This window comes from Mixophyes fleayi, chromosome 4 (assembly GCF_038048845.1).
Source record: "Mixophyes fleayi isolate aMixFle1 chromosome 4, aMixFle1.hap1, whole genome shotgun sequence".
Lineage (NCBI taxonomy): Eukaryota > Metazoa > Chordata > Amphibia > Anura > Limnodynastidae > Mixophyes > Mixophyes fleayi.
The window spans coordinates 201458644-201483503 of NC_134405.1; the positions used below are offsets into that span (position 1 = coordinate 201458644).

The 24860-nt window shown below is 40.1% G+C and overlaps 1 protein-coding gene across 1 annotated transcript in view; it reads left to right on the top strand.

The window, feature by feature from the left end:
- The window catches only part of CDHR2 (cadherin related family member 2), a 185834-nt gene that overhangs the window by 75208 nt on the left and 85766 nt on the right, over positions 1-24860 (top strand). The window contains exons 9-11 of the mRNA XM_075209134.1: positions 6652-6780; positions 13255-13330; positions 13435-13553. Coding sequence (XP_075065235.1) covers positions 6652-6780; positions 13255-13330; positions 13435-13553 — 324 coding nt within the window. The remainder of the gene's footprint in view (positions 1-6651; positions 6781-13254; positions 13331-13434; positions 13554-24860) is intronic.

Here is a 24860-nt window from a genome sequence, read left to right on the forward strand (position 1 = left end):
TTCAGCAGTATAAGTCCAGTGGTACTGCTATTACAAAGTTCACTGATTCAGCAGTATAAGTCCAGTGGTACTGATATATTACAAAGTTCACTGATTCAGCAGTATAAGTCCAGTGGTACTGATATATTACAAAGTTCACTGATTCAGCAGTATAAGTCCAGTGGTACTGATATATTACAAAGTTCACTGATTCAGCAGTATAAGTCCAGTGGTACTGCTATTACAAAGTTCACTGATTCAGCAGTATAAGTCCAGTGGTACTGATATATTACAAAGTTCACTGATTCAGCAGTATAAGTCAAGTGGTACTGATATATTACAAAGTTCACTGATTCAGCAGTATAAGTCCAGTGGTACTACTATTACAAAGTTCACTGATTCAGCAGTATAAGTCCAGTGGTACTCTCCTGTGCCGCATATAATATTTAAAGGCTTTGCTGAGTGTGTGTGGCTTAGGGGTACGCTCTCTTGTGCTACATATAATGGAAAACCAAAATTTGGAGGATAAAGTAGGGAAAGATCAAGACCCACTTCCTCCTAATGCTGAAGCTGCTGCCACTAGTCATGACATAGACGATGAAATGCCATCAACGTCGTCTGGCAAGCCCGATGCCCAATCTCCTAGTATAGGGCATGTAAAATCCAAAAAGCCCAAGTTCTCAAAAAATAGCAAAAAGAGAAACTTAAAATCATCTGAGGAGAAACGTAAAGTTGGCAATATGCCCTGGCCCGTGTTCCTGACTAGTGGTCCAGCTTCACCCAAGGATCTAAGCCCTCCCCCTCCCCCCCTACAAAAAATTTAAGAGAGTTATGCTGTCAGCAACAACAACAAAACAGCAAAGAACTCTGCCTTCTAAACAGATGACATCACAAATCCCCAAGGCGAGTCCAAGGGTGTTGGTGGTTGTGAAGCCTGACCTTCCCATCACTGTACAGGAAGAGGTGACTCCATCCAGCATTTGCAGCACGCCCTCTGCATATGCTGGAAGGATCACCCACAGTCCAGTTACAGATTTGGCTAATGAAGGTGTGAATGTTGTACACCGGGAGGAGGCTATTGATGTAGCTGGCGCTGAGGAGGATGTTGATGATTATGATGCAGACAGATGCCAAATTGCCTTTCTCAATTTCTATTTATATTCTAGATTATATAATGACTGAATAGTTTTCTATTTTACTCCTAGTGGAGAGGGGATATGATGCAGACAGATACCAAACTGCCTTTGTCCCTTTCTTTGTATATTTGAAATTCTAGTTCTACAGTCTATGCAGGCTGCTTTTTTTATATTCAACTACAAGTGTAGGGCGGGGGGGGGGGGGCATAGATAGCCACCAAAGTAACGTGGTCCATTTAATTTCACTTTCTAGCTCCACAGTCTGTGCAGCCTGCTTTTTGTATCTTCAAAGTATTTACAAGCCTTGCAATCTAAATTAACTAGAGGTAGTGACGTGCTAGAACTCCACCCTCTATATGCTGCAGAGGATGGAGTTGCATCAAAAGGCCATTCAAGCCTACACAGCCACCTACGACATAAGAAAAGGAGTGGGGATGCGCCTGAGTCAAGCGCACTGGAGAATGATTTCCGTGTTGTGCAAGGTTCTGCAGCCATTTGAACTTGCCACACGAGAAGTCAGTTCCGACACTGCCAGCTTGAGTCAGGTGATTCCCCTGATCAGGCTTTTGCAGAAGCAGCTGGAGAAAGTGAGGGAGGAGCTGGTACACCATTGTGATTCCACCAAGCATGTAGCTCTTGTGGATGAAGCCCTTCGCACGCTATGCCAGGATCCGAGGGTGGTCAGTCTTTTAAAGTCAGAGGAATACATTCTGCCCACCGTTCTCGATCCTTGGTTTAAAGCGTATGTTGTGTCTCTGTTTCCGGTGGACACAAGTCTGCAGCGGTGCAAAGACCTGCTGGTCAGGATATTGTCCTCTGAAGAGGACCGTGACATGCCACCAGCTCAACCTTCATTTTCATCACTGTTTGTGCAGTTCCAAAAAAGAGGAACTGCCATTTCTATTGCTACCTTTTTTATTACTATATTTAAAAAAAAACAAAAAAAACATGACATTTTTAGTACTACCTTCTTTCTTTCTCTGTTTAAAAAAAAAATAATAACTGCCATTTCTAGTACTACCTTCTTTCTTTCTATATTTAAAAAACAAAACAAAAACTGCCATTTCTAGTACTACCTTCTTTCTTTCTCTATTTAAAAGAAACTAAATAACTGCCATTTCTAGTACTACCTTCTTTCTTTCTATATTTAAAACAAAAAAAAATTGCCATTTCTAGTACTAGCTTCTTTCTTTCTCTATTTAAAAGAAACTAAATAACTGCCATTTCTAGTACTACCTTCTTTCTATATATAAAACAAAAAAAAACTGCCATTTCTAGTACTACCTTCTTTCTTTCTCTATTTAAAAAAAACTAAATAACTGCCATTTCTAGTACTACCTTCTTTCTTTCTCTATTTAAAAGAAACTAAATAACTGCCATTTCTAGTACTACCTTCTTTCTTTCTATATTTAAAAATAAATAAATTGCCATTTCTAGTGCTACCATCTTTCTTTCTCTATTTAAAAGAAACTAAATAACTGCCATTTCTAGTACTATCTTCTTTCTTTCTATATATAAAAGAAACTAAATAACTGCCATTTCTAGTACTACCTTCTTTCTTTCTATATTTAAAAAAAAAATAAATTGCCATTTCTAGTGCTACCATCTTTCTTTCTCTATTTAAAAGAAACTAAATAACTGCCATTTCTAGTACTACCTTCTTTCTTTCTCTATTTAAAAGAAACTAAATAACTGCCATTTCTAGTACTATCTTCTTTCTTTCTATATATAAAACAAAAAAAAACCTGCCATTTCTAGTACTACCTTCTTTCTTTCTCTATTTAAAAGAAACTAAATAACTGTCATTTCTAGTACTACCTTCTTTCTTTCTCTATTTAAAAGAAACTAAACAACTGCCATTTCTAGTACTACCTTCTTTCTTTCTCTATTTAAAAGAAACTAAATAACTGCCATTTCTAGTACTATCTTCTTTCTTTCTATATATAAAATAAAAAAAAACCTGCCATTTCTAGTACTACCTTCTTTCTTTCTCTATTTAAAATAAACTAAATAACTGCCATTTCTAGTACTACCTTCTTTCTTTCTCTATTTAAAAGAAACTAAATAACTGCCATTTCTAGTACTATCTTCTTTCTTTCTATATATAAAACAAAAAAAAACCTGCCATTTCTAGTACTACCTTCTTTCTTTCTCTATTTAAAAGAAACTAAATAACTGCCATTTCTAGTACTACCTTCTTTCTTTCTCTATTTAAAAGAAACTAAATAACTGCCATTTCTAGTACTACCTTCTTTCTTTCTCTATTTAAAAGAAACTAAATAACTGCCATTTCTAGTATTACCTTCTTTCTTTCTATATTTAAAAAAAAAAATTGCCATTTCTAGTGCTGCCATCTTTCTTTCTCTATTTAAAAGAAACTAAATAACTGCCATTTCTAGTACTACCTTCTTTCTTTCTCTATTTAAAAGAAACTAAATAACTGCCATTTCTAGTACTATCTTCTTTCTTTCTAAATATAAAACAAAAAAAACCTGCCATTTCTAGTACTACCTTCTTTCTTTCTCTATTTAAAAGAAACTAAATAACTGCCATTTCTAGTACTACCTTCTTTCTTTCTATATTTTAAAAACAAAACAAAAACTGCCATTTCTAGTACTACCTTCATTCTTTCTCTATTTAAAAGAAACTAAATAACTGCCATTTCTAGTACTACCTTCTTTCTTTCTATATTTTAAAAACAAAACAAAAACTGCCATTTCTAGTACTACCTTCTTTCTTTCTCTATTTAAAAGAAACTAAACAACTGCCATTTCTAGTACTACCTTCTTTCTTTCTCTATTTAAAAGAAACGAAACAACTGCCATTTCTAGTACTACCTTCTTTCTTTCTCTATTTAAAAGAAACTAAATAACTGCCATTTCTAGTACTACCTTCTTTCTTTCTATTTTTAAAACAAAAAAAAACTGCCATTTCTAGTACTACCTTTTTTCTTTCTCTATTTAAAAGAAACTAAATAACTGCCATTTCTAGTACTACCTTCTTTCTTTCTATATTTAAAAAAAAAATAAAAAAACTGCCATTTCTAGTACTACCTTCTTTCTTTCTCTATTTAAAAGAAACTAAATAACTGCCATCTCTAGTACTACCTTCTTTCTTTCTATATTTAAAAAACAAAACAAAAACTGCCATTTCTAGTACTACCTTCATTCTTTCTCTATTTAAAAGAAACTAAAAAACTGCAATTTCTAGTACTACCTTCTTTCTTTCTATATTTAAAACGAAAAAAAAACCCTGCCATTTCTAGTACTACCTTCTTTCTTTCTCTATTTAAAAGAAACTAAATAACTGCCATTTCTAGTACTACCTTCTTTCTTTCTATATTTAAAAAACCAAACAAAAACTGCCATTTCTAGTACTACCTTCTTTCTTTCTCTATTTAAAAGAAACTAAATAACTGCCATTTCTAGTACTACCTTCTTTCTTTCTATATTTAAAACAAAAAAAATTACCATTTCTAGTACTACCATCTTTCTTTCTCTATTTAAAAGAAACTAAATAACTGCCATTTCTAGTACTACCTTCTTTCTTTCTATGTTTAAAATAAACGAAAAACCTGCCATTTCTAATACTACCTTATTTCTTTCTCTATTTAAAAGAAACTAAATAACTGCCATTTCTAGTACTACCTTCTTTCTTTCTATATATAAAACAAAAAAAACCCTGCCATTTCTAGTACTACATTCTTTCTTTCTCTATTTAAAAGAAACTAAATAACTGCCATTTCTAGTTCTACCTTCTTTCTTTCTCTATTTAAAAGAAACTAAATAACTGCCATTTCTAGTACTACCTTCTTTCTTTCTATATTTAAAGCAAAAAAAACTGCCATTTCTAGTACTACCTTCTTTCTTTCTCTATTTAAAAGAAACTAAATAACTGCCATTTCTAGTACTACCTTCTTTCTTTCTATATATAAAATAAAAAAAACCTGCCATTTCTAGTACTACCTTCTTTCTTTCTCTATTTAAAAGAAACTAAATAACTGCCATTTCTAGTACTACCTTCTTTCTTTCTATATTTAAAACAAAAAAAAATTGCCATTTCTAGTACAACCATCTTTCTTTCTCTATTTAAAAGAAACTAAATAACTGCCATTTCTAGTACTACCTTCTTTCTTTCTATATTTAAAAAAAAAACAAAAAAACTGCCATTTCTAGTACTACCTTCTTTCTTTCTCTATTTAAAAAAAAAACAAAACCTGTCATTTCTATTACTACGTTAATTGTTTGTGCAGTCACAAAAAAGAGGAACTGCGCCTTTAACTGCTATGTTGGTTTTAGACGTCCATCCGGTGTCCGCCATCTGTTCCCTCGAATTCAGACCAGTTGAGGGTGTATTTATTATATTGTGGCCCCGGTATCAAATTGGGTACCGAGGCCACCCCACTACGCAGTCCAGAATTTTTTTTTGGGGAATTCAGACCCGTAATTATATTGTGGTGACCACTCCTCTACGCAGTCCAGATACATTTTTTGGTGCGATTCAGACCAGTTGATGGTTTTTTTATTCTATTGTGGTGACCACTCCTCTACACAGTCCAGGTACATTATTTGGTGCGATTCATACAAGTTCAGGGTTTTTAAATTATATTGTGGTGACCACTCCTCTACGCAGTCCAGGTACATTTTTTGGTGCGATTCAGACTAGTTGATGGTTTTCTTATATTGTGGTGACCACTCCTCTACGCAGTCCAGGTACATTATTTGGTGCGATTCATACAAGTTCAGGGTTTTTAAATTATATTGTGGTGACCACTCCTCTACGCAGTCCAGGTACATTTTTTGGTGCGAATCATACAAGTTCAGGGTTTTTAAATTATATTGTGGTGACCACTCCTCTACGCAGTCCAGGTACATTTTTTGGTGCGATTCAGACCAGTTGATGGTTTTCTTATTATATTGTGGGGACCACTCCACTACGCAGTCCAGAAAGATACCTCGTTGCAACGTTTTGGACTAATAACTATATTGTGAGGTGTTCAGAATACACTGTAAATTAGTGGAAATGATTGTTATTGAATGTTATTGAGGTTAATAATAGCGTAGGAGTGAAAATAAGCCCAAAAACTTGATTTTTGAACTTTTTATGCTTTTTTCCAAAAAAATCCGAATCCAAAACCTTAAATCCGAACCAAAACCTTTCGGCAGGTGTTTTGCGAAACAAATCCGAACCCAAAACCTCAAGAAAATCCGAATCCAAAACACAAAACATGAGACACCAAAAGTCGCCGGTGCACATCCCTACAAAGAACAGCACTCAAGTCCCAGACAGAGTGTACCTCAATCATTCAATAATAAAACTTCTGTATGAAAATGAATCTATAGTGGTATTACAACAGATGTGGAAATACACAGAGCCACTGCTCCCCTTCCCCACCAGCTAATCATAAGCAGCTTTTGATGGAAACCACTTGTCATTGACTGGAAGAGAAGGGGAGTCCCAGTGACTCCTTGCTATATAAGTGAAACCGTTTTAAAAAAATGTTATCTAACATTTATTTATTTATAAATTTTTACAGGACCAAGGATTTGATTTAGTTCTCAACACTACAGCTTATGTATTTGTGAATGTTTTGGATGTACCAGATTTGGATCCACAATTTATAGGTGCACCTTATGTGACTTCTGTTTATGAAAATACAACTTTGGTAAGTAACCCAATGTTCTCTGCTGCCAAGTGTTACAAAAAAGGACCTAACATTGTCTATATTTTTTACACAATCAAATGATTTGATTAATACATTAATATGATTGCTTAATACATTAATATGATTAAGATATTCCATTTTGGTTACTCAGACTCCAAACATCTCCGTGGCTCAGTCCAGGGCCATATTAAGACACTGGAGAGCAAAGATCACATAAGTGGGCACCTATATTACTTCGTTTTTTCTCCATTACTACTGTATGCATTTCATATATTTTGCTTAATTACTTTCCACAGCGCTGTTCTTTTGGTGTGTTTTTACTTTTGTCTATCTGGGTTTTGACAATAGACCCTGGACAAGCTGCAGTGGAAAGAATATCTGATATGTTATTTTTATGATTTTCTTCAGTATTTACTAGGAGCCCACAATTTACAGTTGCTTTTTTCTTGTAAGTGCCAGTTTTACCCTTCATTGGGAGTTGTTTGTTTTTCTAATGCACACAAACACACAGGGACATCATGTCTTCTATTGATTGATTTGCAGTGTTTGGGTGGGGAACGAAAGACTGTGTTGTTCACTTATGTTTGTGATCGATGCTAGAAGAGCACTGGTGTTAACGTGACAAGACTGCATGCTGTTTATTATGATGCAAACAGTAAAGCACTGTTTTTAATTTGAAGCAAGTAGTTGTTCGTGTATGAAACACCTAAGAGTGTCAGTGTTGCAGGGTATCAGAAGTCCTACAAGTGGTGTTAGAAGTGGGATTTGAACCCACGCCTCCAGATGGAAAGTGGTGGCGCATAAAATATGTTAAATGCCACTATCAAACACCAAACTGTTTATAAGTTGTAGAGAAAGCAAATTGTCTGCTTGTGGAGAGACATAAAAGAGTAATATTAATGTGAACTGTTCAGCAACTGGTTCTTTTTGCAAAGAAAGCAAACATTTAGAAAATTGCTGTGCATTGTAGTGCCATACCTGTTGATTTACTGAGCTGTGAGTTGGGTGTGGTCCAGAAAAGTTTGTTATTTGCCTGTGTGGAAAACTAAAGCAATTGTTTGTTTTTCAAAGAAAGCAAAAGTTTTAAAAATTGCAGGGCATTGTAGTGTCATACCTTGGTTTTTGAGCTATGAGTTGGGTGTGGCTCACAGAAGTCTGCTGTTTTAACTGTGTGGGATGCTAAAGCATCTGTTTGTTTTTCTAATTACCAATGGAAAGTGCTGGATAAATGTAAAGTTCATGTTTTAATGTTTAAAAGGCTGCAATAGAAATCAAGAGTAATGGCTGACAGTATAAATTTTCTTTACTTCAGCCAAGATTGGCAAGAGAAAGAATAAAATATGTCAGAAACAATGTTTACAAACAGGTGTGTCTGAAATTGATTCCCAGCAGGGTGAATTGGAAAAATTGCATGGGAGTTGGCAGAGTGGAGATGAAGTTGTAAAATTTCATGCTCTCTGCGCAAGTCTGGTGTTACCTGGATCACATTATGTGTCCAGGGAAGAGTATGATTGCTTGGAGAAAACCTTCATGGAAGAATATTTGGACATGACAGAGTATGATCGCATGGAGAAAACTTTTAGAGAAGAAATCTCTTGATTTGATAAAGAATTGAGTGACTCAATGCAGCAGTGTGCTGAAACGATACAACCCCAAAAAGCTGTTTCTGAGTTCTTGAGAAAATAATTTCAAGAGTTGTATGAAGCAAAAGAAAACTCAGTAGAGGCTCTTACAGAAACAACAGAGAAATTGCATCAGAAAGCAGGAAATTGTGAGTTTTGAATCTTTGAAAAGTGTATTCCAAGCAATACAGAAAGTGTGTAAAGAAAGAGAAAGAGCAGTGAAAACTCTCAAAGAAATAGCAGCAGAAAAAGACTAAGAGATTGTTGTGCTGAAACAAAAGCTTGTCCTGGTTCAACAAGAGGTGCACAAATCAACAGGGTTACAAAGGTACTTGTGGAATGCAAATTAGAGAGGCTTCATCTGGCTGCAGAGTGTGAAAAGCTTGAATGATTGCTCCATGAAGGAAAGACTCTCTCTGATAAGCGTGCCGAGGAACGTGACAAAGTTGTGGTGTTGGCATTCTCTCTGAGGGGCCTAGTAAACACTAAGGATGAGAGAGTCCATTTGTGTCAACCTAGAGTCCCAGTCTCCAACAAGGTCTCTTCTCTGCACTGTTCAGCCCGAGGTCTCTCCCCTGCACTGTTCAGCCCGAGGTCTCTCCCCCGCACTGTTCAGCCTGAGGACTTTCTCCTGCACTGTTCAGTCCGAGGTCTCTCCCTCTGTACTGTTCAGTCTGAGGTCGCTCCCCTGCACTCTACAGCCCGAGGTCTCTCCCCCTGCACCGTATGGCCCGAGGTCTCTCCCCCACACTGTTCAGCCTGAGGTCTCTCCCCTGCTCTGTTTAGCCCTATGTCTCTCCCCTGCACTGTGCAGCCCGAGGTCTCTCCCCCGCACTGTTTAGCCCTATGTCTCTTCCCCGCACTGTTCAGCCCGAGGTCTCTCCCCTGCTCTGTATAGCCCGAGGTCTCTCCCCCTGCACTGTTCAGCCCGAGGTCTCTCCTCTGCACTGTACAGCCCGAGGTCACTCTCCTGCACTGTTTAGCCCTATGTCTCTCCCCCGCACTGTTCATCCCGAGGTCTCTCCTCGCATTGTTCAGCCCAAGGAATCTCCCCGCACTGTTCAGCCTGTAGTACCACATGGCGCTCTCCGGTCAGTGGAGCCTCATAGCCCAGTGCAGTCAGTGGAGCCATATCTCCAATTTTTCAATCTTCTCCAAGAGTAGGTGTCTCAGACATCTCTGGTAAAGGTGCATGTTTTATACAGTAATCTGCATTCCAATATCTAACATACCTTCACTATATAGTCTGGACAGGTGATATTGGTGATATAGGTGTAGGTCCCATCATTCCTTTGGTAGTACTTATTTCAGAAATATATAACTGGCTGTATCAGTTCTTTAGCTGAAGCCTGTTTCCTAAATCTGTGTCTCATTTGCTTTAATAAAGCTTGTTGGGGAGGAGAACCCCCTCTCTGTTGTGATCTGGAAGCTTTTTCAATTATATCTTCATTTGGGGGAAGACTTGTCAGAAACCTACCATTTTGGGTATTATATTATGATATCCTGGGTATCCTAGAGTGTGCTTTGTTTGGCTTTACTAGTTATTTGGCTCTCTTTCTTGGTGGACATACAACTGCCTCCCTCAATCAGCTTCTCTGTAGTTTCCGCACATCTTTTTAGCAACAAGCAATTTTCTTCTCCCTGATGTCATGATCTCCCTCTGCCTGCAGTACATCACCTCCTCTTTGGATGCTGCCTTGACTGTTTCAGATCCTGTCTGTATGGGGTTAAATTCTCATCATTTGTCTTGGATCCTGATCACCTGTGTCTGGCCTTTTAAAGACTGCCTTTTCCAACAGACTGTTGCCAGTTCAATTGTTTGTTTTTTCTGGTCTCTCTCACAACTCCTGTAATCTGGTCCTGATTTGTCTCCTGGTATCTGACTCCTGTTTGTCTCATCGTACTGCACCTTTTCCAGTGACCCTGACTTCAGCTTTGTTTGACTTTGCTCCTGTCTATTCACTGGTACTGTTATGTATTTGTCAGCTTTTGACTCTGGCTTGCCTGACCATCCTCCTGTTTGATTCTTCCACGGATCATCCAGTATCTCCTGCTTCCACTACTGTACCTGGCAATCCTGGTTTCCTGTACCTGCAGCTATTGTGTCTGGTATCCAGAGTCTCCTGTTTCTTAGCTAAACCTGAAGATCCCAGTATTCTGTAACTGCAGTTCTTCAATTGTGCCTGGTATCCAGTGTCTCCTACTTTCTCAGCTAAACCTGATAATCCTGGTATCCTGTTCTTATGGACTTGTGCTAGCTGCTTTACCATTGACTGCATCTAGTTTATACCTGTGTAACCTGTGTTCAAAATAAAGACAATCTATTTCATTCACAACTACTCTGTGGTATTAATACTGGGAACCCTAACACTTGACAGTCCCTTTTGCAGCCTCTTCTTCACCACCAGACACCAGATACAGCCCAACCATTACCTGTTTTAGGCAACAATGTCTTCTGATTACCCGGTGGTAGAGAACCTGCTGCCACTGACTAAACTTGTCTCTGTTTTACCCTATAAAGCTATAGCATCATTACCCCACACAACGGGGGACTGCTCCTCCAAGAGATTATCAGTTTCTGAGAACCTATTTATAGAAATGTCAGTTTTGCTTGAGGGCAAGACCTTTCTTCCTAATGATCTATTGCAATTTTTCAATGGATTTAGTTTTTAATTTTGTCTCCCACTTTTTCCTGGGTGGTGGTATTGATATAGCAGATATTCTGTTTTCTTCTATTTTTTTCAATTTGCTTATAGGTATAATGTAAAATTCAAGCAGTCCTCAGCTGGACAATTTGGTCAGTTCTGCTTTGAGGTACTTTTAGTGATTGCTGTTTCTAATGTAAATCAGGAATGCCCTACTTTTCCAATGCCTTGGTAGCTTTACCTATTCTCATGCAAATCAATTCAAGCACACCTGTAAACAAAAAGAATGGTATTCTGTGTTCAGATACACTGTTAGTACATACTTGCCCACTTTCTTCAGCTCCCTTCCGGGAGCCAGCCAGTGGAGGGGGGCATGAGGGGGGCGCGACGGTCAAAATGACATCATATTGGCCACGCGTCATTTGACAGCGGGGGCGGGGCCAAACGACGTGATTCACCAGGAATCGCTGCGTTTGGGATCTAATTCTGCCCACTTCACTAGGAAGTGGGGCACTTCCTAGTGAAGTGGGCAGAATTCGGGAGATTGCCACACTCGCCCGGGAGTCCGGGAGACTCTCACAAAATGCGGGAGTCTCCTGGACATTCCGGGAGAGTTGGCAAGTATGTGTTAGTATCAGGCAGTCACCTAGGTGAGTGCATCCTCAGTTCCCTTTGCATATCTTGCATCACTTATTTCCATACTACACTGTGATATAATAAAAATCTGTCACTTCAAAAGCAGCCAAAGCATTTCCAGAAGCTTGAGTACAGTCTACAGTCACTGTATAGTAACACACGGTATTGTTTACTCCTGCCACCACCACTGTTCTGTCAGTGAATCAATATCTTGTCATTCAGACTAAGCTGCATACAGTCATTAGGTGTTGAGCCATCTCTGGGGGTCTGTGCAGCAGGTTACTATTAGTATACAGTATAATACAATTCTTCTGTGTTCTTTAGCTGTGTTTTTTGTAATGCATGTGTAATGTGACTTTACTCACATCACACTAATGCTTGCCCTAATCTTGCCTCCCAGAAAACATACAGCTCCCTCTAATATTCTGTCAGTGTCTGATCGTTTCTACTGCTGCTCTGTCAGCATAGGACTTATTCTTTGTGTAGAACCGTTACCCTTCTATCCATTTTCTGAAGACATGTTTGCTATTATTTGCATTTGCAGCTATCCCACACATGCAAACTACCTTTTAAATATCCTATCCTCCAAACAGCATGAGAAAACTAAACTAATTAACTTTCGAGAAACAATTAGTTTGGGGGAAGAAATCTAAGATTCCATGACATTTGTATATCCAGCAAATGAAGAGTTTGCAGTGTTGGGCTACATTACATTTTAGAGTCAAGGACATAGATCTGTTCATACAATAGTTTGTAATCTTAACTTAGGTTTATTAAATATGACTTAGAATAGAGCTTGGGCCAATGTTAGATTGGGTTAAAGTTTGGTGTAAGCTCACATACTCTTGTCATACTTGGACACTAGGCAGCAACTAGATAGAAACTAGGGAAAATAACTGTTCTGCACCTGTATTAAGAAAGCCCTTGCTCAGTCTTTAATGAATTTGTGACCTACATTGATGCAAAGTATTTTTATTTTCACAAAAATATTTCTACAATAGAAACGTAGAAAGACAAATGTGCAGATACATTTTTGCATCTACGTTCTTGATGCATTTTTTGCACACATCATGCTCTTAATTGTTTAGAATGGCTTCAGTTAAACACACCCTATAGCACCTTTTATCATTCCGGTCCTTAACTGCCCCATTATTCCATACTTTACTAATACCATTAACATTGTCATTGAGCATGCAGTGATAACAATACATCCACATACACCGAAACAGAAAATAAGAGGGCTTTGCTTGCTACCACTTAAAATATTAGATTAAGCGAATGTGACATTAATTTTTCTATTACAGGTACACAGCAATAAATAAATGCCCTAGTAATAATTTGAAATTAACAGAGAATATGTTTTGCCATGTTCAGATAAATTAATCCAAATAACTGATGTGGTTGTCCCATATGGTTTGTTGAGGTACATCAGTTAGAGAAATTCTGCACTAGATAATGTGTAAGGTATATCAAAGCAATCCAAATGGAATATTCAGTAAGACAGTTAGATATAATTTCAATTGCTGAAGTGTCTTTTATTATACTTTATCATTATTTTTGCTTTTATTCAGGGTGAAGTTGTATTGAGAGTTTATGCCACTGACCCAGACAGAGGTATCAATGATGAAATCCAATATTCCATTTATAGTAAGTATGCAAGTCTACCTATACATCAAACATTCACTTTGAAATTTAATTTATTGGAAAATTGTAGGGTAAGGGTTTTTCAGTACACTTTGGTTTATCTGCAGGTTCTTCCGTGTCTGGTCTATTTAACATAAGTTTAATTGAAGGAGAAATAAATGTAACTGGACATATAGACCGTGAGGCTTTGCTGGATAACGATGAACAGGTTATACTGACAGTACGGGTGAGTCTTATTTTGGATGCTCTACTTCTCATATATCACTTTGTATGTAAAGTGGTTTAAGGTGACTTACTGTACAACAAAAAAAACAGATATACCATATCTAGGAATCTATTTAAGATTTATATTCAGTGGAGATGTGCGCAGACCCCTGTATTTTGGCTTCATGAAATTTTGAGCTTCCTTTGTCCCTACATTAGTATTTATATCATTAACATTCATTTGCATTATAGTCTATTTTCTAATTAAAAAAAATAAATTTCACCAATATTGGCCAAAGGCTGCAGCGAGCTGGCTGGCTAAAATTAGTGACAGAGCAGCGGCACAAATACATGGTAGTTTAATAAAAGATACAATCCCTATGAAACATTGTGGCACAGCAGTGTTACTACCTCTTGCTTCAGTTGGTGAGATAGCTGGTAATTTATTTTTTAAGCTGCTGCAATGATGTACATGCTGAATTCTTAAAATGCAGAGAAATTTTAATGGCACAGACAGCATCTCCTGCACTGACCTCTGATTTTTTAAGAAATTCTGAACAACCAAGTTTTGTGTGCAAAGCATGGTACATATTGAAATTCACCCTGTCGTAATGCACACAATGGGCCTAATTCATTAAGGAAAGCAAAGAAAATGAGTAACTTTGGACCTTGGCAAATCCATGTTTCATTGGAGGGAAGGGTAAAATTAAAATGTGGGAACAGATTTATAATTGGGATAGAGCATGTCCTAGATCAACTTTTAATGTCAGTTTAAAAATAAAGCTATCAAGTATTTATGTGCTACATGAAAAATCAGTCAGTATTTTCCGTATGTGCAAAATAATAAACTCATTTGCACCCTTTGCATTGTAACAGGGTTTTGCCAAGGTTCAAAGTTACTCATTTTTTTTCTTTCCTCTCCTTAATGACTCAGGCCCACTATGTTCGTTCTATTATCGGCATTCAGAAATCCTGGGGAGAGGCTTTGCAGGGTGAGCCATTTTGCTATGACATTCCTGAGTTTTTCCAACAGATTGACACCGGTATGCTTCTTAGTGAAGCCAGCAAAACAGAGTAACTTGACTGTGTTTGGCTTTGAGCAGCACACTCCCCCAAAAATATTTCTTGATTATAAAATCCAAGTGTTTGACTGTGAAGGCAATTGTGTGAGTGACAGTATCACAATTATACTCATAAGTGGTGAAAAGACAGGTCGCTGTGTTTGACAGCACAGTGCAAATAAAACAAAACATTTTCTTTAACAAAGCAATTGTATTAACTTGAATGGCATTGTGGAGCTATGTCTACAAAGCAAGGTAATAGTCCCTCCTTTCTCTATCTCATTGAGCATTCACGTGGTGTGGTGGTAGCTACAAGTAGCTCCAACTTTAAGTGGCTTTACTCTTGTTGTCAATCATGGATCAGTCTACAGATCAGGAGCATCCCAGTACTAGTACTGTCAGTAGTAATACTTTTACAACCTCTACGGGTAAAAAAAGGTAATGTGGGAAGAAAGTGTAAGAAAGGGCGCTGCAAATCCAAACAACACTTGTTAGTCACAAAGAAAACATCAGCTCTTGATGTTAGTATTAAAGGAATGCATTTTCTTGCAACTTTATATGCACCACCTTTTCACTCTGTGTGTAAGTCTGTCACTTCCAAAACAGCCACATCAGTGCATAAAAAGAACATTGAGGCTAAAGAACAATTTAGGCATTCACTAAATCCTGAGCAGAGTTTAAGTGTGTCAATGAGTACTATATGTGAGTCTGACATTTTAGATTCTGACACTGTAATAATATGCAGCCTCCTTTCAACATTTCACAACCATTTGGAAAGGGATCAACATTTATATGGTTGACACTATAATATAGGCAGGGTTGGAAAGTTGACAATAATGACATCAACAGTATTATTAGGTTGACAATTGAAATGTAGACAGACTTATTAGGTTGACTATTGAAATGTAGACAGTATTGTTAAATCAACAATAATATCCCTAACCCTAAACCTATAATACTGTCCATTATGTGAATTGTAGCCCTAATAATAGTGTCGACATTCGGCTTGTCGAACTAATGTTGTCGACTTTCTAAATGTTGACCAAATGAGATTCAAGCCGTTGAGCATATATTCCTTTGGGGAATGTCTAGCCATCGACCACGTACTTTGGAATTGTGAGGATGAGAGTAGTAATGATGATGAGTTAGACATAGAAATTGAGGATGCTATTTTGGAACTTGCTAATGTGCAACAGGATGAGGGGATAATTGTGGATAATTGTGGATCTGAAAATGTTGCAATATGTTGTACTTGAACAAGATAATGAGGAGAAGGATGAATGTGTCCAAGTAGGTCAGCCACCAGTGGTACCACCTCAGGCCTATGATAAGTACATTGTCATGCCTGGGTAAAAGACCAAAAAATCCACCTTTTGCGTGTGGAAATCTGTAGACTTTGACACCACAGTAAGTAAGATAGGCACCTCCCCCCTTTATCATCCTCACTTATTTTTTTATCGCCTGCAAAATCTGTAGTGCTTTACAATTGGGAACAAACACAGTAATAAAACAATACTGCGTAATACAGAGAGGTAAGAAGCCCCTGCTCTCAAACTTATAATCTCCCTGTTACATTTTTGCAGCGAGTTTATTCAAGTAGTTTATCAAAAGTGGAAAATTATGAATAGTAACAAGCAGCATCATGTAATCTTCACTGTCAACACCTTCATCTTCAACCTACTCATTATTAGTATGTAGTCCAACATCCAATTTGCATATTGACTCCCATAATGCAATCCATGAGTGCCAACAGGCATCCTTGTGCACTATGGCTGCTGCAGGGGGTGCAACTTCTATACAGAAGGGGGCCAAGAAGACTGAGCATTGTTTTAAACAACAATTATCTGTGAAGCAAGCGTTTGCAAGAGGAACCAAGTGTGACAGCCAGCATCCTATTTCATAGTGAATCACTAAAGCCATATATATATGTATAATCTGTTTATGGGGGTGCTGCTCAGATTCAAAGGGCACCCTATTTTTGGCTGCTTAGTAGTACAGATGTCACTGACCCTCACTCAGTTGCTTTCAGGTTTAAACAGTTGTGATTTTAAAAGGGAAAAAAATAATCTCTTTTTTGGGGGGGAGGGGGGGGGAGTGTGCTGCTCACAGTCAAACAGCCCCCTGTTTTTTGTCCACTAGTACTGCCCATCACACAATTTCATTCAGATTGAAATACTTAGTTTTTCAATTATTGGGGGTACAGAAAGCAAAAAGGGACAGAGGGACAGATAGTAAACAAAGCAAAAGGGGTACATAGTAGGAAGTGAACACAATTAAAATCAGCATAATCATTTTCATCAATAGAAACAACAATATTGAGAGGTCAAAAGGGTATATAGAAAATCCAAAAAGAGCTAGTCAGATGTAGATTGGGGAGATTCAATCAAATTGACATGAAGCTGGGATGACACCAGGGTAAATTGGTTATGGGGGGAAGGGGTCCCACCCTGTCAGTGGTATACTCATGCCACATAAACCACTTTATTAAAGGGAAGATGGAGACACTTGGCATGCCTTACTCCACTGTACCATCATGAAATTAGACCATAGAAATTATTTTGTAAAGAGGTGGGACTGTGGAATCCAAGAATGAGCTATGGAAGCTCGAGCAACGATGAAGCCAATCACAAATCTGTCACAAGATGAGACTTGGGGGGAGAAGTGGTGAAGGAGTGCCAGTGCAGGTGAGAAGGGAAGTGTTAGGTTTGTAATATCTCTAGGTGGAATAGTCCTGTCCACAGAGTCTGAACTACTGGGCAGATGAAAGACATTACTAACCTCATTGCAATTGCACCAACAGTACTTGAAATTGGAGGGCCACATTTTATGGATTGCAATTTCCAACATTTCCAGTGGAAAGCTCCCTCTCTCTGTACCAGCATTATACAACTGTTCAAAAATCGGGATTAATTCTGTGTGGAAGGTGGAATTAAAATTATTTAATGTAGCTATCAGTACCTGTTCGAATTATCCTTTGGGAGGGTTTTAATAATATTCTGCATCACTAGTTGGGTTCATGTGGAGTTAAGAGCTAATCTAGTGACAAAGTCCAATGCAGGTAGATGTAAATCATGCAGAAAATTGGTAATGTCACTCACCTGCAGTTGGGGGTGTCCATGCAATCATTCAAGTTATATAAATTTATATAATCTTTAGCAAAAATGTTTGCTATATCTCCAGGTTAGAAATCCTCCCACCCTTATCGTCAGTGAGATGTTTAATCCTGTTTTGAGCATTTGTCCCCTCAGCTTCCAAACTAATAACCTACCTGCTCTGTTACCCACCACATAAAATGCTCTAAACAGAGCATAAGAAGCTTTTGTAATACCTGTGTTAACTTCTTCTTGAGTTCCCTAGAAGGGCGGGATGTGTTTTGAGATACAAGAACAGTGAGTTTAGGCTCCAGGTAATTTTTGAGATTTGCTTTTTTTTAATATGAGAGCCCATCAGAATGGCCATACCTCGCACTACAGCCTTCTAAGAGTATGAGAGAGTAAAAATAGAAGTGTCATCCAGGCGATTAGTTTGGGTATACAATGCCAGGGCCTCTTTAAGTGCCGTTTTCCAACAGCATAAGTAGATATTGAGACCAGTACCATTGACTGGGAGGAATAAGTGGATGAGTTTCCAGGTCCACAGTAGCAGACAGTAGAGTCCATTTGTCAGACAAGATTAGATCAATGTGTGAGTAAGAATTGCGAACAGAGGAGCAATGTGCATAGTATCTCTTCTCAAGGACATTGACCCTTCAGATGTCATACAGACCATACTCCACAAGAAGTTTCACGAATGCCATGGAAAAGTCCATAGGATCTGGGTTCAGACAGGGATGTGGCAGTGCAGATCTATCAAGTTTGGGGTCCGCTACAATATTAAAGTCTCCCAGAATGATTAGCCTACCCTCGATTTGTTTGTCCATATCTTGAAAGATGCTTTTCAAGAACAGTATCTGCCTAGAATCCGGGGCATAGATAGAAACAATGGGGACTATTTTATTGTCTAGGGAGCCTATAAGGATCAAGAAACTTCCATATTTGTCCTCAATTTTGGATTTAAGTGTAAAGGAAATCTTGGAATTAACCAAGATAGTGACCCCATTACATTTGGGAGGACCATTGGCTGTGTAACAGGTTGGAAAGTGGTTATTCCAAAAGAGGAGGGGAGCTATAGCCCAAAAATTAGTCTCTTGGACTGCAACTATATATAAGTATATATACTGATGGAAAGACACTAGAGCTAAAAGTCTTTTGTTAGGGAAATTCTGGCCTTGTGGATTTAACAAAAGAAATTTAGTCATAGGGACCATGGGTAGTAGTGAAGTTAGTAACAAGTGTGCAGAAGAGTGCCATGGGGCATGTTGCAAGGAGTGGTAGACTGACAGTGTGGGCCAGAGAGAGCACTGTGTTCAGGAAGGGGCCAAGGGGGTGCGAAGAAGAAAGAGTCAACTAGGAAGAAAAAAAGTGAAATAACCCAAAACAGCGTTAAAGTGTTTGCCAAAATAAAAGAGGAACTAACAAAATATGTAGCTTCGGGTGCATGGCTCAAACATGAAAAGTCACCACCCATATTGTATATTATAAAAAAATAAGATAGAAGCTATGACAAATCAACCTATAACAACCTAACCTTACTATTATGGCTAAAAAGTAATAAAAAACTAAATTAAATCCCTGGGAGATCCAAACAAAAAAAACAAGTGTGCAGAACTTATAATGGGAAAAACAGACATGCAGATCGTCTATGGGAAGTATTTCAAGATACCTGATAGCAAAATGTTCAGCTATAATCTAAAACTGCATTAGGAGAAAGTCACAGATGCAGTTGTGACATCTGGGTGACAGAAAGAATCAGGTGTAAATTGCTGGGGTGTAAAATCAGTCTTTGTCCACTCTCGATCATTCTCTAGAGATAAGCACCCTGGGAGCCCTGGGATCAAAATGTTCCAGGACTTTAGCAGAGTAAGGCCATCCTCCACAGCAGAATTATGAGCTTAACAGGAATGCCCCATCTTCACGAAATCTCATGATTTTTCAGCACTTTTGTAATGATTTGAAAACTATCTCGTCTTGGTAATGGTGGCAGAGTAAAAATCTGGAAAGAGTTAGGAGGCCCTCAAGAAACTCTGCAGACTGCGTTGTTCTGGCTGCTCTCAGAACTATAACTATTATTGAAGAAATGTACCCTCAGGAGCGTGACTTTCGAAGCAACTTCTAGGCCAGAATTCTGTTTAGGGAGCCTGTGAATGTGGTCAATAAGTAGGTTGTGAGCTGACGTTGCAGGAAGGAGCTTGTGAAAGAGCTCGGACACAAAGTTGGAAAGTTTAGAGGCGGTGTTACAACTCTGCCTGTGTTTTGTATGTGGCAGCATCATCATCATCATCATCATCATTTATTTATATAGCGCCAGCAAATTCCGTAGCGCTTTACAATTGGGAACAAACATTAATAAAACAATAGTGGGTAATACATACAGACAGAGAGGTAAGTGAACTCTGCTCACAAGCTTAGAATCTATGGGACAATGGGAGTTTGAAACACAAGGGCATGTGCTACATCATATTGCACACTGGACCAGCTAGAATGCAAAGGTAAAAGTACTGAGTGGGCTGTTTGTGTACCAATGTTGGTCAGAGGGTTGTTGTCTTGTGTTAGCTGTGTAGAGGCTGGTAATAGGGGAGATTAAGATGGTGGTTGAGGAATATCATAAGCTTGTCTGAAGAGGTGGGTTGTCAGAGAACACTTGAAGGTTTGGAGACTAGAGGAAAGTCTTACTGTGTGAGGGAGGGAATTCCACAAACGTGGGTGCAGCTCGAAAAAAGTCCTGTAACTGAGAATGGGAGGATGTGATGAGAGTGGAAGAGAGACGCAGATCTTGTGCAGGATGAAGGTGTTGAGAAGGGAGATATTTTGAGACAAGTGAGGAAATGTTTGTCGGTGCAATTTTGTTGACCACCTTGTATGTTAGTAGAAGAATTTTATATTGGATTCGTTGAAATACAGGCAACCAATGTAGAGACTGACAGAGTGGCTCAGCAGAGGAAGAACGGTTTGCAAGGAAATTCAATCTAGCCGCTGCGTGCATAATAGATTGTAGGGGTTCAAGTCTGACTTTGGGAAGACCAGTAAGGAGGGAATTTCAATAGTCGATGCGGGAGAGGATGAGTGCATGAATTAAGGTTTTTTGCGGTGTCTTGTGTGAGATATGTGCGTATTCTGGAAATGTTCTTTAGATGTATGTAACATGATTTAGATAGGGAGTTGATGTGGGGAATAAATGATAGTTGTGAGTCAAGGTTAACAACTAGGCAGTGAGCTTGCGTGGTGGAATTTATGGTCATGTTATCAACAGAAATAGAAATGTCAGGCAGGAAGCTTTTGTTTTTGGGTGGGAATATTATTAATTCAGTGTTTGAAAGATTGAGTTTGAGTTGACGAGAAGACATCCAAGATGAAATAGCAGAAAGACAGTCAGTAACGCGAGACAACACAGATGGTGAAAGGTCAGGAGAGGATAGATAGATTTGTGTATAATCCGCATATTGATGATACTGAAATCCAAAGGAGCTTGTTAGTTTTCCAAGAGAAGTGGTGTAGATACAGAATAGCAGAGGACCTATGACTGAGCCTTGTGGTACTCAAACTGATAAAGGAAGCGGAGCAGAGGTGGATACAGAGAAATTAACACTGAAAGAGCGATTAGATAGGTTAGATGAGAACCAGGATAGGACAGTGCCTTCAAGACCTAGGGATTTTAGCGTTTGTATGAGGAGAGTGTGGTCAACAGTGTCAAATGCAGCAGTGAGATCCAGGAGAATTAGAAGAGAGTAATGGTTTTTACTTTTTGCTGTGATCAAATCATTCACAACCTTGGTCAGCGCAGTCTCTGTGGAGTGCTGAGAGCAAAAGCCTGACTGAAGAAGATCCAATCGGTTGTTTGATATAAGAAAGTGTGTGAGGCTGTCACGAGCCGCGGCGGTACTCACAGCCGCCGCGGCTCGCTTCTCATGCGCCCCAGCGTCCCGGCCGTCACCTTGACGACCGGGACGTCATTTCCTCTTCCTGTCCGGCCGTTACCAGGGCAACGGCCAGACGCTAGTACACTAGCGCTGCGTCCCGGCGGTGCTGGTAGCCGGGCGCATGCGCATAGCAGGCAGCCTGTGGGCTGATTAGGCTTATTAACAGGCATTAGCCTGCAACTGTGTAGGTCAGGGGCAAGCCCTGATTGGCCCTGCTGGATACTAGTAAATTAGCCTGCAGGAGTGTGTTCAACTGCTGATTGGTCTGTGTCTGTACTTAAGGCAATGAGGTCTGCTGCCTCATTGCCGGTTATAGCTTCTGTGCTCCAGTCTGCTGACCTGCTTGTTCCAGTCCCTGTATCCTGTTTCTACGTTTGACTTCCCGTGTATGACCCTTGGCTTCGTATTGGACTTCGCTTGTGTTTCCTGTGACCCTGATCCTTGGCTTGTTTACCCGTTCTACTACTTTGCCTGTGACCTCTGACCTCAGCTTGCTCATCATTACTGTTACCTGCTGCCGGCCTTTGACATCTGCGTGGACCTGACTCTTCTTGCCTGGGTTCTCCCCAGCCGGTACACACTTCACGACCCTCTGTCAGTCTGCGGCCCAGTCTGTCCCCACCATCAGGGGCTCCAGTGAACACCTGACTGGCAGAGTAGACTCCGGGTTGTGTTGTGCCGGCTGGAGGGGTTCCTAACATTATAACCGGCCCACTCACGGAGACAAGATTTGGATGGATGCAAGTGGATCCACACCGTCTCCGGCACAAACCCTAGCAGGCCATGTTGAGTCTTTGTATCAGATGATGCAGGGATTGGCTGAGCGTATGTCTGTTCAAGAAGAAGCCACAAAAGCTTCACAATCTCCTCCAGATCCCATCTGTGAGCCCAAAATGAATTTACCGGATCGGTTCTCCGGAAATAGAACTTTGTTTCAGAACTTCAGGGAGAGCTGCAAGCTCTATTTTCGGATGAGACCCCGCTCCTCCGGTTCAGAGCAGCAACGAGTTGGGATTATTATTTCCCTTCTACAGGGTGACCCCCAGTCCTGGGCGTTTTCTTTGCCACAGACCAGTCCGGCCATGCAGTCCGTAGACTCCTTCTTTGAGGCATTGGGTTTACTGTATGATGACCCGGATCGAGTGGCCTCCGCGGAAGCTCACCTATGGTCCTTGAAACAAGGCAGGCGGTCGGCAGAAGAATACTGCGCGGAATTCCGTAGATGGTCACCTGACAGTGGATGGAACGACCCTGCCTTACGTAATCAGTTCCGTGTCGGCCTATCTGAACAGATTAAAGATTCGCTGGTGCAATACCCGTCTCCTAGCTCTCTGGAGGATCTGATGCACCTCTCCATTAAAATTGACAGGAGATATAAAGAGCGGAAAACTGAAAAGGAAACGTCATCACCTCCATCCGCCTTCGTTCCTATCTCCCAGGATGGTGAGGAACCAATGCAATTGGGAGCATACCGTCTTTCCTCTGAGGAGAGAGACAGGAGACGGTCACAAGGCTTATGTTTATATTGTGGCGCAAGAGGCCACTTCTCCCGTTCTTGCCCAAACAAGTCGGGAAACGAGCATGCCTAAGGAACGAGGGGAGAGTTCACTTAGGTCTACAAATTGTCTCCCAGAAAAATGCACTATTGGTCCCTGCACAGCTCACATTCAGTGCTCGTTCTACGAAACTATCAGCCTTCATTGACAGTGGAGCTGCTGGCAACTTCCTTGACATCGAGTTTGCCCGCTCTGCTGGTATTCCGCGGATTAAACTCCAATCTGCCATTACGGTATGTGGCTTAGATGGTAGTCCGTTGCCAGGCGGCAAGATTACTTGGGAGACCCCACCATTACAGTTGAACATTGGCGCTCTCCATTCGGAATCCATAGTCTTACGTCTTATCGAATGTCCTTCGGTTCCTTTAATTCTGGGCCACCCTTGGCTATTCTGCCATAACCCCGTCATGGATTGGGCAAAAGGAGAAATTGTCCAGTGGAGCCCCCATTGTACACAGTCTTGCTTGACACTACCTCTACGTATTATTCAGTCTATTCCGGAGCAGCTCCCTTCTCAGTATCATGACTATTGGGATGTTTTCTCCAAAAAGGCTGCTGACACACTACCACCGCACCGCAATTTCGACTGTGCCATTGAGCTCATTCCGGGCTCTAAATTACCCAAGGGACGCTTGTATCCTCTATCTGGTCCAGAGACCAAATCCATGCAGGAGTATATTGACGAAAACTTGGAGAAGGGCTTCATCAGGCCATCCAAGTCCCCAGTAGGAGCGGGGTGTTTCTTTGTACCCAAGAAGGATGGTGGACTCAGACCCTGTATCGATTATCGAGGGCTGAACCTTATTACGGTTAAGAACACCTACCCCCTTCCCCTCATCTCCGTTCTTTTTGATCAATTAAGAGGAGCCACTATCTTCACAAAAATTGATCTTCGTGGGGCCTATAATCTCATACGTATTAGAGCAGGTGATGAGTGGAAGACGGCTTTCAACACGCTCTCGGGCCATTACGAATACCTGGTCATGCCGTTTGGCCTTAGTAATGCTCCTGCCGTATTTCAGGACTTGATTAATGAGGTGTTACGTGAGTTCCTGGGACACTTTGTTGTTGTTTACTTAGATGACATCCTCATATATTCAAAATCGTTGTCTGTGCACCAGGGTCATGTCAGACAAATCCTACAGAAATTACGGGAACATCACCTCTACGCTAAACTCGAGAAATGCGAGTTCGAGGTTCAGAAGGTATCCTTCCTCGGTTATCTAATCTCCTCAGAAGGTTTCTCCATGGACCCAACCAAGGTCCAAGCAATTCTGGATTGGATACAACCGAATAACCTCAAGGCGGTCCAGAGATTCCTGGGATTCGCCAATTACTACAGGAGGTTTATTGGCGGCTTTGCTGATATCGTGGCTCCTATCGTCACCTTGACCCGCAAAGGAGGTGATCCAACTGTTTGGTCACAACAGGCAATAAATGCATTCAAAACCCTGAAGAAAGCTTTTGTGTCTGCTCAGGTTCTCAGACACCCGGATCCTAGGGTATCGTTTGTTCTTGAGGTAGATGCGTCTGACGTCGGTGCTGGGGCCGTCTTGTCACAAAAAGACCCCCAGACCCACCGCTTACATCCATGTGCCTTTTTTTCCCGTCAGTTCTCATCAGCGGAAACCAACTATGACGTGGGAAACCGAGAATTGCTGGCAATTAAATGGGCCTTTGAGGAATGGCGGCACTGG